The 15,454-nt window shown below is 42.0% G+C and overlaps 1 protein-coding gene across 1 annotated transcript in view; it reads right to left on the reverse strand.

Annotated features, from left to right (window-relative positions):
- The window catches only part of GALNT2 (polypeptide N-acetylgalactosaminyltransferase 2), a 137,969-nt gene that overhangs the window by 9,781 nt on the left and 112,734 nt on the right, over nt 1–15,454 (reverse strand). The window contains exons 12-14 of the mRNA XM_075924720.1: nt 13,939–14,031; nt 13,677–13,760; nt 6,354–6,480 (exon numbers count right to left, since the gene is read on the reverse strand). Of these exons, the coding sequence (XP_075780835.1) occupies nt 6,354–6,480; nt 13,677–13,760; nt 13,939–14,031 (304 nt within the window). The remainder of the gene's footprint in view (nt 1–6,353; nt 6,481–13,676; nt 13,761–13,938; nt 14,032–15,454) is intronic.

Here is a 15,454-nt window from a genome sequence, read left to right on the forward strand (position 1 = left end):
CTGAAAGAACTCTTTGTAACTACTAAACTCACCATCTCTATATGAAACTGATCTTCGAACAGTACTCATGTCTATCTGTATACCAACCTTTTAACCAATATTCTTTTTAAAATACATTTTTAGCTTAATAAGAATTAGCTATAAGCATGTATTTAGGCAAGATCTGAAATATTCACAAACTTGGGTGGTAATATGTCCAGCCCTTTGAGGTTGGTAAAGCTTTCTTATATGATAAGATTTTTAGTAATCCTCATCATATTTCACCGGGGCAGTGATGGGCAACCTGCAGCCCATCAGAGTTCAATCTGTGGCCTGTGAGAGATTTTGCTTATCGTTGCCCATGCATAGGGTTGCCAGATTCCACTGGTTTCTGTTTGTGTTGTTTTTTCCCTACCGGTCTGACTGAAGTGGCACATGCTTAAAAAACCAGGGCACATGAAGTGAGGTGCCTGCTGATTGCAACACAACACTGACAGAAGGCAATGTGTGCCCTCTGCATACCATCAAAGCACTGCTACAGTTCAATCAGCACACCGTGCATCTAGATACGCAAACGTTGTTAGCAAAACTATTCTATCCCAGGAGACTGTCTTGTTTACAACAGTCTTGTGGCCCAATGCGATGAAAGAGGCTCATGCGGCCTACTCATTAGCCTAGGTTGCCCATTGCTGGACTACTGTGTCTGGGAGAAAGCCCAATGGTGAGTTGCTATTACAGAACTGAATTTGGGCCTCAGTGAAACCCATAAGGTATTATAGAAGCTATTTTGTGCTGGCTTGGTAAATCTTAGTATTGGATTATCCCCCATCTTTGGGAACTGTCTGCCCCATTCTTTGCGGTTTGCCCCGAGTAACCTCAGTGTGACCTCCCTGGGATCCCACTTACAGCTTCTGTTCACTCCTCATTCTCTGGTTCCCTTCCTCCTCCTAGGCAAATTCCCCCTATCATTGGAGGCTGCCTCTCCCCCTTCAAATCACTTCTTAATCAGGCCTTTTAGGTATAAAGTCTGTTCCTGGTACTGGAGGAGGATTCTGAGCTGCATAGAATCATAGAATAATAGGACTGGAAGGGACCTCGAGAGGTCATCGAGTCCAGCCCCCCGCCCTCAAGGCAGGACCAAGCTCCGTCTACACCATCCCTGACAGATGTCTATCTAACCTGTTCTTAAATATCTCCAGAGAGGGAGATTCCACCACCTCCCTTGGCAATTTATTCCAATATTTGACCACCCTGACAGTTAGGAATTTTTTCCTAATGCCTAATCTAAACCTCCCTTGCTGCACTTTAAGCCCATTACTCCTTGTCCTGTCCTCAGTAACCAAGAGGAACAAATTTTCTCCTTCCTCCTTGTAACACCCTTTTAGATATTTGAAAACCGCTATCATGTCCCCCCTTAATCTTCTTTTTTCCAAACTAAACAAGCCCAGTTCATGAAGCCTGGCTTCATAGGTCATGTTCTCTAAACCTTTAATCATTCTTGTCGCTCTTCTCTGTACCCTTTCCAATTTCTCCACATCTTTCTTGAAATGTGGCGCCCAGAACGGGACACAGTACTCCAGCTGAGGCCTAACTAGTGCAGAGTAGAGCGGCAGAATGACTTCATGAGTTTTGCTTACAACACACCTGTTGATACAACCTAGAATCATATTTGCTTTTTTTGCAACAGCATCACACTGTTGACTCATATTCAACTTGTGGTCCACTATGACCCCTAGATCCCTTTCCGCCATGCTCCTTCCTAGACAGTCGCTTCCCATCTTGTATGTATGGAACTGATTGTTCCTTCCTAAGTGGAGCACTTTGCATTTCTCTTTATTAAACCTCATCCTGTTTACCTCTGACCATTTCTCTAACTTGCTACGGTCATTTTGAATTATGTCCCTATCCTCCAAAGAAGTTGCAACTCCACCCAGTTTGGTATCATCTGCAAACTTAATAAGCGTATTCTCTATCCCAATATCTACATCATTGATGAAGATATTGAACAGTACGGGTCCCAAAACAGACCCTTGCGGAACTCCACTTGTTATCCCTTTCCAGAAGGATTTAGAACCATTAAAAACAACTCTCTGACTACTGTTATCCAGCCAATTATGCACCCACCTTATCGTGGCCCTATCTAAGTTATATTTGCCTAGTTTATCAATAAGAATATCATGCGAGACCGTATCAAATGCCTTACTAAAGTCTAGGTATATGACATCCACCGCTTCTCCCTTATCCACGAGGCTCGTTATCCTATCAAAGAAAGCTATCAGATTAGTTTGGCATGACTTGTTCTTCACAAACCCATGCTGGCTCTTCCCTATCACTTTATTACCTTCCAAGTGTTTGCATATGATTTCCTTAATTACCTGCTCCATTATCTTTCCTGGGACAGACGTTAAGCTGACCAGTCTGTTGTTTCCTGGGTTGTTCTTATTCCCCTTTTTATAGATGGGCACAATATTTGCCCTTTTCCAGTCTTCTGGAATCTCCCGTCTGCCATGATTTTTCAAAGATCATAGCTAAAGGCTCAGATACCTCCTCTATCAGCTCCTTGAGTATCCTGGGATGCATTTCATCAGGACCTGGTGACTTGCTGACATCTAACTTTCCTAAGTGATTTTTAACTTGTTCTTTGTGTATCCTATCATCTAAACTTACCCTCTCTCTGCTTGTATTCACTACGTTAGGCACACCTCCAGACTTCTCGGTGAAGACTGAAACAAAGAAGTCATTGAGCATCTCTGCCATTTCCAAGTTTCCTGTTACTGCTTCTCCCTCCTCACTAAGCAGTGGGCCTACCCTGTCCTTGGTCTTCCTCTTGCTTTTAATGTATTTATAAAAGGTCTTCTTGTTTCCCTTTATGCCTGTAGCTAGTTTGATCTCATTTTGTGCCTTTGCCTTTCTAATCTTGCCCCTGCATTCCCGTGTTGCTTGCCTATATTCATCCTTTGTTATTTGTCCTAGTTTCCATTTTTTATAGGACTCCTTTTTTATTTTGAGATCATGCAAGATCTCCTTGTTAAGCCAAGCTGGTCTTTTGCCATATTTTCTATCTTTCCTACACAGGAAATTTCCTATGAGACCTAGTTGTACAGGACTGAATTTATTAGCCATAACATTAAAAACTACTTGGGAAGCAATGTACATGACTGGAAGAGATTAGCTGATTATATAATCAAATTTTTCATTTGATTTAACTGCACTTTTGGCATGGATTATATCTTGCAATCCTCTTGATGTAGAATGACTCCGTTAATTCCCTCATGAGAGTATGCACGAAAAATAATCAGAATTTCTCCAGCGTCCTACCATTATCATCATATACATTTAGTAATCATCTACTAGCAATTCATCATCTGGGATAACTGAAACCATACCACATAAGTCTAAAGGAAAACATATGGCTGCACACGAAAATGTAAACTCCCTATCATCCCTTTGTGAACCACAAAGCTACTCAAACTTCTTTACAGTTTAGAGCAAACTAATACTGAATGTATTTTTAAAATGTGTAGTTTCAGAGACAGAAACGTGACTTTTGCTGGATAGGTCCCTTCAATCCTTATGTAAGTAGCTACCTTTTTAAAGAACAAAGTAGAAATAATAGTCATTTGTTACGATTTTGGTTTAATAGTAGGTACTGGAACCAGTATTTTGAAATTCATGTGAATTTCTAAACATTGGAAGTACTGAACTGTATACCCTTTGTGAGATTCACATTTGATGTTTCATGAAAATAAGCAGTACCAGCTAGCTGGTAAAGCTTGTCACTTCTGTGAACTACACAGACTCTCTAAAAATAGGTGATTTTTTCCTTAAACAAAAGTCTTCAATGGATTTCTTACACTGGTTACTTATCAGGAGGGCTTTTTGGGCTTAGTGGAGTTCATATGCCCCAAGAGGCTTCCCTGAGTGTGGCTCATTTTTAATAGGCAAAAATATACTGGGGGGTGGAGTGGGTGAGGGGGCGGGTTCCCTGTCAAACTCTACCCACTTATGGTGCAAACTGAGGTATCACACTCTAGGTCTCCAAGACAGACAGGGGTACCAGGCTCAACAATGTAAAGCCACTGCTCTTTGGGGGATTCTTACACCAGCTCTTGATTGAATGTGGGCAATGTATAGCTGAAGTCAAGCCCATGTGTATAAAAACAAACTTAAAATGCATATCTTCTCCAAGGATAGTAGCTAAAATGGTAATGTTATGAAGAATATCTTCTTTAAACAACACTTCCAGCTAAGAGGTAGGCATTACTTTCTAGTAATTTGTGCCCATAGATCTCACAGCTATTTGCAAAGGTAACATTTATTCCCATTTTACATACGGAAATTGAGGCATGAAAAGGCTAAAAGTTATCTAAGTTACAAAGTGAACGAGTGGCAGTACTGGGGAATGGAATCCAGGTCTTCCCATCCATTATTAAATCCACTCAAACATATTGATGCTTCCACAAAAACTTCAAATATTAACCCTTATCAGAAACACCCAATCTTGGGCTACGACTATACTACAAATCTCTTGAGGAAGAGCAAATGCAAATAAAGCGCTCATTTGCACAGTTCACACTCAATATGCATTTTCTCTTCCTTTCCCTTTGGGCAAGAGGTTTTTGTGCAAAAAAGCGCTGTGTAGATGGCGCCTTTTGAGCAAAACCCACCCTTTTGCGCAAGAGCCATTCTTCCTCAAAAAACTTCATGTTTAACCAGTAACCAATTACAAGGGATTTTACATTTCTAATACAAGGTCATCACATTAACATCTGGAAAAAATTTCTCATCTCTGATGGAGACTAAAATTGAAGATGCCCCTAAAGTGGATAGTATGGTAGGAGTGCATTCAGATGAATATACTGCTTTTTCTGGAATTATTCATATTTTTTAGTTTTGTGATCCTGGTAAGATTTTGATTTTCCCCTCCCCTCCAATTTAATTTAAAGGGATGCAATTACTAGTCTGATATGGTAGAAAACTGATTAGCAAATTAACTATATACCTTGTTTATTATTTATTAATATCCATTTATTTGTATTTGAGTTGAATTTGAAAACCATTTATGTACAAAGCTAGCACAGGAAACTAGAGGAAAAGCATATGCAAGTAGTTGGTTAATGGTGCCTATAAGACAACTGTATAATTACATCCTTTGCAGTAATTAATGTTTCCATTCAGTTCTTGTTTACTCCTTTGACACACTTGCAGTTAGTTTTTAAAAGAAGGATTAGAAAGGATTTACTGGAACACAATCTTTATTGTTAATGAGTGGGATGGGACTTTTGGTGCTTATGCTTTCTGGAAGAATGTGTCTGGAATTTAAGAAAAATCTTTTTCACACTCAGCAACTATTTCCCAGTGGGAGGAACCAACCCACCTAAAAAATAGTGCCCCCGCCCCTTTTGTCTTCAGGACACTTACAGAAAATGGTGATATAAACTCAGCCGAAACTACTACTTTTTTGTAGACATGTTTCAAAGGAAACATCTTAATATATATTTCAGTAATCTGCGTCTGTCCTTCCGTCCGTGATTCCATTTGTGCAAGAACTCCTAAATGGAAAGAGCTAGGACCACCAAATTCGGAATGCAGTTCCCTCTTATCATAACTTAAAGCAAGGTAAGGGTTTGGTTGTGTCAGGACAATAGGATGCACCTGGAATTAGATTGTTTCTCATAAAATAGACAGGGAGGAGTCTGGTAGGAGGGACGGTTACACTGTAGAATGACCACATGAGGGCAAGAAGGGGACAGAGATGGAGACAGAGACAGTTATAACCCGACTGGGCTTGCAGGGTCCAAGAGTGGAGAAAGACAGTTACCTACTATGTATTTCACAGGGTGAGTTTGTGTCCGTCCGTCCCCCAGCTGGGGCACATGCACCTCTCCCCCTGGTTGTGCCTGTTGCAGCTGCAGCAGCCATGGACAGGTGTTTCTCACCTCACCCCATGCTGCTGCGGTGAGTGAGGTCTGGGGTTGTTCTTTCTCCCTAGGGCAGCCTACATACTGAACTCCTCAGCCCCATCCCCACCCCAGAACAATGACTTAAATGAAGAAAAACAAAACTTATTTCAGTTAAGGACCGAAAAATGCCAGGTAATCTCCTAGTGTTTTAATAAAGATGCAACTCTGGGTGCGGATGGCATGGGAGCTATCCAGGAAGAGTAACAATTTAGATATTGAGATATGGAGTGGATAATCCGATTCCTATTGCCATCTCTGGCCTGTATTATTCTAAAACTCAAATTATTTGACACACAAGTGATTTAGCCTACCTTAGTGATTCAACCTTCCTAAAAGCAGTACACATTGCCTGCCTCAAATTCCATATTAAAAAAAAAACAAGTTTTAAAAATAACTGCATAGAATACACACCTGGTTTCCCCCAGCATTATGACATTCATAAACTCCAACAACACCATCTGCAAAATGGCCCAAAGTGTCGAGGCAATTGGTACCCTGCTGCAAAGCCCCAAAAGCTATATCTTGATGATCAGGTACCCTAAATATAAAACAAAAAGCATCTGTTTTAATTCAGTTTCTCTCGGTTTAACGTTGACATCCTTCCTTTACTTAACAGCCTTCTTGAGAGGCAATGTTATTTTGGTACACAAGCTCTATGACACTCCCCACAACATTCTGAAGAAGTTACAAGTATGACCCTGCTCTCATAAGTAAACGGTCAAAGGTTTTCAGTGAATGGCTGAGTATGAATGAAATATACCAGAGAACTACAATGAGCATTAGAGTGTTACATCACAACTATAGCTGGCAGTGATGCATGTTGTTCAAGTTGTACAACACTTTCCATTCTAAATTTCTCTTTTCGGTAGCTTATGATTTTGTCACACTTGAACCAGAAGCAGAAATTTGACATAAGGCAGTTCTGCCTCAGCCTTGTTTTTTTTTTAAAAAAAAAAACAGTTCATGAAGTTTGGGGGAAAAATACGTTGCTTTGTCAATGTTTGCAAATTCAACTTTTCCTTTGAGAAACCAATGTCTCCATGCTGTGGAGCAGGGACTTGAGATTTGTCAAGGAGTCTTTGTGGCATTAAGGAGCTGCCTTTTGTGGTCCCCATGAAAAATTCACTGAGATTCGACAACTTTATAAACCACTGAAAATCAAGGTTTATTATTTCTGCTAGCATAGTGCCAAAGAACACCACTCCGGGACCAAGAACTCATTGTGCTAGGTGTTATACAAACAGAGAACAAAAAATTCCTGCCCCAAAGAATATTACACATATTCAGTAAAGGCTTTTTAGGAGCTGGCAACAAACATTTCCAAAGATTCCATCTGCAATGAGCATGGTTCAACAAAGAGCTGGGTAAAAACCGTTACTTACCTCTCGTAACTGTTGTTCTTCAAGATGTATTGCTCATGTCCATTCCATAGGGGTGTGCGTGCGCCGTGTACACAGATTGTCTGAAGGTTTTTCCCTCAGTGGTACCCGTTGGGCCAACAGGCAGAGCCCCTTGGAGTGGCGCCTGTATATGTGCATATATACCCTTGCCAGCTTGCCACACCCTTGGTTCCTTCTTGCCGAAAATCTCTGATGAAGGGGAGGCAGGTAGGATTGGAATGGACACGAGCAACATCTCAAAAAACAACCATTATGAGGTAAGTAACCATTTTTTTCTTCGAGTGATTGCTCATGTCCATTCCATGTAGGTGATTCCCAAGCAGAACCTCTGGAGGTGGGGTTGGTGCCTTAACTATCAATGGGACACAGTACTGCTCTACCAAGGGCTGCATACTCCCTGGCCTGGTGCACAAAAGCATAGTAGTTAAAGGTGAAAACTGAGGACCAGGTGGCCGCCCTGCAAATGCCCAGGATAGGTACCTGAGCAACAAATGTGGCTGAGGAGGCCTGGGCCCTATTGGAGTGGGCCATGAGGAGAGGGGTTGGTAGCCCTGCCAAATTATAGCAAGTCTTGATACAAGAGGTGATTCACAATGAGATGTGCTGGGCTGAGACTGGGAGACCCTTAATTCTATCAGCTATTACACTGAATTGCTGGGGAGATTTGCGAAAGGGCTTTGTCCTGTCTAAATAAAAAGCTAAAGTTCTTCATACATCTAATGTGTGTAGAGCCTGTTCTTTACCGGAAGTATGAGGTTTGGGGCAAAACACAAGCAAAAAAATATCCTGATTAATATGAAAATGGGACACCATCTTGAGCAGGAAAGCAGGGTGCGGAAGGAGCCTTATCCTTATCCTTAAAGAAAACAGTATTGGGGGAGGGGGGAGGAGGAGTCTGAAGTTAGATCCCTGAGTTCAAACCCCCTGTCTGGCTGACTGAATGACCAACAGAAAGGATACCTTCCATGATAGGTGTAAGAGGACTAGTAAGCTTAGAAAGGACCAAATTGAGATCCATGAGGGGGACTGGTTGTTGAACATGCAGGTAAAGCTTGTCCAAACCCCTCAAAAAACAGTGAGCCATAGGGCTCACAAAGAGCAGCTTGACCTGCGAGCCTGAGTGGAAGGCACAGATAGCCACCAGGTGTACCCTGACCGAGGACAAAGACCATCCCTGCACCCACAAGATAAATAGAGGACAGATGGGATAAGGGCATCCATCGGGGGACTTCTCTTTGTACCACCCAGATGGAAAAGCGCTTTCACTTTGCCAAATACGTAGCTCTGGTAGAAGGTTACCTGCTTCCCAAGAAAACCCTTTGAACTTGCTCCGTGCAAGGTGTTTTTAAGGGTCTTAGTGAGATCTTGAGTCCATCGATGGCATAGACCCCTCAAGTGCCTCATCTGGGGATGAAGAAGAGGACTCCCTCAACACCTATTCCTCCTGCTGTTGCTGCTGCGAGTCTTGGGAGACCACCGACTGCTCCTGATCCACTTTGTGGGTCAATTCTGCCATCCCATCTCCCAAGGAGCTGGGCAAAGGCTTGATTGGGAGGGGGAGTGGGGGAGAGATGAGAATGGGTCGACAATGGAGAGCAGGTCTATGGGGGTCACAGATGGTGGGACCTGAGTAAATAGAGGTAGGGCGGGAAGGCCCGGGTCCCTGGGCCTGGTGATAAGCCCGGGGGGGGTCGGTCCACAATGGCCACTGCACTGGAGGCTGCTACTGCCGGAGCCATGACACCTGGAATGGCTGTACTGAGTCACTTTGGTGCTGGGAGCAGTGCTGAGAAAAAGAACGGTGCTGGGAGCGTGACCTGGATATCACACCCTTTGATAAGACTCGGCCTCAGAGTCAGAAGAATAGTCTGAGGCCAACCAGGGCAGAGCGGAGGAGGTAAGCACTGGAGAATGGTGCTGGGGAGCATGCTTGGCCATTGACTCAGGCTTGCCCTGGGGCTGAGATGGAGGATGCAGCGGCATCAGCTGCTCCAAAGTTGCATCCACTGGCAGAGCTCGTGTGTATGACAGTGCCAAAGGCTGGGGCACAAGGAAAGGCACCCAGGGTGGTACCAAAGATGTTGGTGCCAAAGGTCCTCTATGACTCAAATGAGGGTTTGGCTGCTGGTGCCGGAGTTGGAGGCAGCAGCTTGGTGAGGGTGGCACGGTTATCCTGTCGGTACACTAGGCCAGAAGGCAAGGCTAGTGAGGAGATCAGCTCTATAAGCTCCCTCGGTGGTGTGGAGAGCCCGTCCACCTCGGTCAAGTCATCCTCTGGGTTCGGATCCCAGGGCGGGCTTGACTGGTGCTGGTGTGTGCGCCACAATGGAGACCTGTCCCTGCTAGGTCTCCGCTTCTTCTGAGGCACCAGAGATTGGGAACGGTGCCGAGCCTGGGTATGCTGTGGCACCGAGGATGCCCTGAAAGTTCTGGGTGCCACCACACCGAAGCAGGTGACCTTTGGCTGGCTGGTGCCGGATGGAACACCACCTCCATTAGCAAGATCTGAGAGTCCGTTTCCCATTTGGTACAAGGCTTGAAGCTGCAGCAAATCTTGCAGTTGATGGGAAGATGAGCTTCTTGGAGGCACTTTAGACAGGCTTCGTGTGGCATAGGCTTAATGCACTTGGGGCAGGGCTTAAAGCCTTGAGGCCCGGGTATGCCCTGCATAAGAGGCACGGGGACGCGAAAGCAAGTCCCTAATTATTTACACTGTGAAACTAACCTACTACTAAACAACAAACAACACTAGAAAAACTAGAACTGCTACTAAAACTATTTAAAATGAGAACCACTTAAGGCTCACTTGGAGAGCAAGCTAGAAACATTCCAATGACTGTCATGGGCTGTTAGAAGGAACTGAGGGGGTGGAAAGTTGGCAGAGGTATATATGCGCACATATATAGGCACCACTCCAGGGGGCTCTCCTGCCAGCCCAATGGGTACTGTGGAGGAAAAACCTTCCAACAATCGATGCATGCAGCGCACACATTTACATGGAATGGACGTGAGCAATCACTTGAAGGAGTACTTTAACTGTTTCCCCTGGGCTGCTGAACACCAGGCATCAGAACCAGGAGCACAGAATATTTTACCTTTGTTCCCCACGCTCACACGGCTGGTACCAAGCCAGCACAGAAGGGGAGAAGATGACAGCCTTACTCAAATGAAGAGGAATAAAAATGGAAATGGACAAGGGCATAGAGGAACAGGACAGATGGCAGGATAATAGAGTGGGAAAATGCTGCCCTGCATTACCTGCCTTTTTTACTTCCCCCTGCCATCACCTGCTCCTACTGCCTCTAACTTTCAGCAATTTCTCCAGGCTCTCAGCCCAACCCTGCATCCCACAATCCTCCTCTTTACATGAGGGACAGCTCCTATCTCCCTTCACAGTCATCCCACTGTTCCACTCTGAACACTGTATAAGGTATGTGTGCTGTAGAAAATATAGTATGTAATCACTGAAAGATTATAATAATGTATGCAATATAAGAAGAGTTGAAGGTGCACAGGCAAACTAGAATTCCTTAGTTTTTGTGCACTTAGTTTTGCAACGTTTTGATGTAGATTTGTGAATGTCTATGTATTAATGTTACATAGAACCTTGAAACCAAATTCTTGTCACATCTACAGGGTGAACAGTCCCTTGGTTCCCTTAGTTCCTCTTGAGTGCACCTGTTAGGTGAAAGGCTAGCTTCCTGCACCTCACTCCGAATGGAACCAAGCAGTCTAACCACTTTAGGACTGGAGCTCTGGCTTAAAACTCCCTTTGGCTCCCAACCATGTTAACACCAAAAGCCAAAACACACTTTTGGCACCTGTAAGTGTTTCCCTTCAGAAGCCTGTGACAACATAAATTTGTTATGACATAGAAATTGCATCTTCAAAACAAAGCATTATTTATTCATTCTTCAAAGATACAAAGCACACTAATCAAAAGATAAATCAGAGGACTTATACCTACGGGTATTGCTTATCAAAGCTGGCAAGGAAAATTTGAGATTAAGAATTCCTCTGCCCTGCTGGCAGAGAGAAGCAAACATTCCTAGGTGTGTCTGCCAGACTGTCCACTTTCCATTGCCGCACAAACTCGCTCTAGAGTCTCTGAGGTTTAGGATCTCCCATGATCTCAGGCTTTAGCCCTGGCCAGAGAAACTTTTCTAGTTTGAATGAAGCCAGACAATTGATTCCCTATTGATGGTCCAACCACTGTTAACTCCTTAGGAGCCATTTACCACAAGGGTCTTATTTTTTGCCACTCTTTCATTACTGGTGGGTTTGCCCTGGCACTTCCTTTGAGTTAACTCTGTATTCAAGCAGATTAGTCTCACCCAGATAAACTGACATACATATGGTTTATTAAAAATATAGAGATTTACCCATTCTCCATACTTGTTGTCTTTTTTTTTTTTAAGGCTAGCAGACTGCCCCCACAACACAGGACATAAAATTTCATCCAGTAATTCTTGCACAGGACCCAACCCTATGATTCTGATTCCAGGTTGGATTAAAAACTGCAATGGATGCACTTATATTTTGGCCTCAAATCTTGAGATTTCTACCATTTTGGCCACAATTCCTTGCAAAAACAGGTCCAACAGTTTATGGCACAACTGAACAAATAGCCTAGCATAAAACCTAACCTGGATCTGAACACACTACTCTCTTGAGCTCTCCAACTTTTAAGGAAGGTTAATTTAAAATAAAGCCATTTATTAGAGAAGAATGAAGATGCATACACTGACTTTATAAGAGATTTAAGCCATAAATAACTGCTAATATCCAAAAATAAATTAAGTCAATATTTTAAAAGTTTGACACTGTAAAAGTTACAGGTTAATAATCCTTTATTTACTGAAACCCGGGGAATAGTATTTGTTCTAAGTGAGCAATAAGCCTGCAGTGAGGATTCTTCCACTAACATTTAGCATTGCCACCTTGAGGTAAAATTCATGGTGAATGAACAAAGCTACAAAATGCCAAATTTATTAGTTGCTTGAGGATGTGTCAAAAGGTATAGATAATCTTAAAATTTCTAGTTAAGTTTCTAATGAAATTTATGCAAATCCTAAAACAAGAGACCCTAAGCGCATCTTTTAGTAGGCACAGGTGGGGGAACTGCAGACAGAAAAGCATCTGTTCAGATGAGACATCACGGATCATTTTTGCCCAATTAAGGGAAAGTAAATATCCCACGGCACTTTTTTTTTTTTTTGGGGGGGGGGGGGGAGGAGATAACAGATCTCAATACCATTATCTTCCCTCTAAATAAGACAGGTTCTAAATGCATATGGGTCTGTGAAAGTGTTTTTACTGGGGGCACAGTAGCTGCTGCTTTTGCCTAAAAAATTTACAATGGGATAAATACTGGTAGTACAGTGTTCTAATTATAAAGTGTTTTGCAACTCCAAGGAGCAAGAAATATGCTACTGCATAAATGCCACATACTATTCTAAAATTATTTAATCAATCAGATTAGGTGTATGAGAGCTACTAGCTTACAGACCTCTCGGTTTGACAGGTAGAGTTAGTGATAGGATATTGAACATCGTGTCTGTATTGATTTAAAATCTTTGCCGGGTAAGAAAATACAGTTGTGAAGATTTTTCTATCCTATAGAAGAGGTGACTGGAAATCCACCAATCAGACTGTATTATACATAGCAAATCAACACTCACTGTACATTTTATCTTCAAATCATTCTCACAAATCATCCTGTCAGGTTGTGAGGCCCCAATATTTCATACAAGAGAAAAACAGATGTATAAAGGTTAAGGACTACTCAAGAACACTGGTTCAGTGAGAGCTGGATTAAAACAAGAGAGTTACGATTCTCAGACCTGGGCTCTGCCCAAGGCCTTCAATGTACCTTAAGTGTTTTCATCTAAGGACCTCAGTTAACCTATAGAATACTCTATAAAGAAGGATCTCTCACTAAACGGCACATAAGTTTAAGGCTGCTCACAGAGCTAAGCACACCACATAGGTGAAGCTAAGAGCTTGAAGGAGAACACAGAATGATGCATTTCCAGCAGGCAGCTAGCCCATGAACACAGCAGTTTTAGACAAGCAAGTCAGCCCTCTACACAGTGACTGAATCACAAGATGCAACTACAATACTGATATGAAGCAGAAGTAAAAGGGATGAGCCAGTGAAGAAAACAGCCACAACTCAAGTAGTAAGCAAAAACTGCAAGAGACATGTTTTAAAGTTTTAACCAGCTAATATTCTGTGTGCTTGTGCAGGAGAGATGTAGTAAAATTTCTGGCCAAAATCAGGTAAATCAAGAGCCTATGCTTCTAGAAAACTGAAAAGCTGTTTTAGACTCACCTTAACTCAGGATAGACATTTTCAAGATACCACTTGAAAGGTTTGCAGCTAAGTCTCTTTCTCAATTCCATTCGGCTTTGAATACTAGAGAAACAAACACAGCAAAGTTCTGGCAGTTGCATCTGATAAATTTTAAGAGTACATTTAATACATGAAATTTTGGTCAAATATTTTTCTAAGAAATGAAACACCCTTATACCCTCATAAATTACTAATGGCAAACACAATAAGTGAATGGGAAGAAGCAACAAATCTGACTTACTTGCCATAAGGTACATTTCTGGCTGAAGGCACTGCTGCATAATAGAAGTTTCTGTACTCATCCATCCACACTTCTGCTGCCCTACGTGTATTTCTAGGAACAATCAAATTGAGATGCAGGTTATGTTGTCTCCTGTCAGACTGGCTCATGAAAGCTCATGATACCATCTAAATGTTTTGTTAGTCTTTAAAGTGCTACCAGACTATTTGTTGTTTTTAAAGTTTATCTTATACAGACTAACTCGAAACAATAATGACACTTTTGTCTGTTTTGATTTTTCCTCCACCCACTGCTACACATACCACAGAGGTGATATGACTGAAGCAGACACATTTGGAATGGACTTTGTGCCTTTCTTTATACTTAGGCCTAAGCCACATTTAAAATTTAAGTTAACAAAGCTATGATGTTCAAGAGTGCAAAAAATCTACACCCTAAGTGCCATTATAGGCCCTGCAGTGTAAGGATGGGTTAAGGGTTTGTCAACACCTGAAAATTAACCCATAAGAAGATAAATAATCCATTTTAATTCAGAACCAATTCCTAATTAGCTACCTAAGTGGACACTTATTTTACAATAAGAGTTCACACATGGAGTTAGTCCAGAACAATAGACAAGTCATAATAGCTAGTCAATTCTTCAAATTAGAGAAGGTAAACAAGTTTTGTTCAATGCTTCCATTTTCTACAATGCTCTTTTTGAAAGCTATTTGGTTACTTTACTGAGCTTGCACAGAAACGAAATTTAATGAGTGGTTTTTGAATCAGCAACTTGAAAGAATCTAAAATCTCAATAGCTGGAAATATTTGACAGTTTGCCTTTTATCTTACAAGCAGCTTTCACTAAAGCCACAGAAGACTGACACACAAGCTTATGGAATGTTCATTTCTTGATCTCCTCTTGAAATAATTCCCAAAATAGCTATTTCAAAATAAAGTTATTCTGCTGGAGTTATTTTGAAATAACCAGCCTCTTATTTCGAAATCATGGGCTTGATCGTGTGGATGCTCCGCTTGTTATTTCAAAATAAGGGGAGTTATTTTGAAATAACTCCCCAGTGTAGACCAGGGCTCAATGATTGCTTGTTCTGCTCATTCTCTCTCAAGCACCTGGCATTGGCCACTGTCAGAAGACAAGATACAGGGCTAGATGGACCATTGGTCTGATCTAATACAGTGGTTTCATCTGAAGAAATGGGTTGTGCCCACAAAAGCTCATGATACCATCTACATGTTTTGTTAATCTCTATGGTGCTGCTAGAGTATTAGTTGTTTAAGTTTTTCCAGTTACAGACTAACTTGGCTACCCCTCTGAAACTTATACTTATGTTAGCTTTGGATAACATATATTGGTTTGAACAAAATACAGGACTATGTAGCACTTTAAAGACTAACAAGATGGTTTATTAGATGATGAGCTTTCGTGGGCCAGACCCACTTCCTCAGATCAAATAGTGGGTCTGGCCCACTATTTGATCTGAGGAAGTGGGTCTGGCCCACGAAAGCTCATCATCTA

The sequence above is a fragment of the Pelodiscus sinensis genome, chromosome 3 (assembly GCF_049634645.1).
Source record: "Pelodiscus sinensis isolate JC-2024 chromosome 3, ASM4963464v1, whole genome shotgun sequence".
In the NCBI taxonomy this organism is placed as follows: Eukaryota; Metazoa; Chordata; order Testudines; family Trionychidae; genus Pelodiscus; species Pelodiscus sinensis.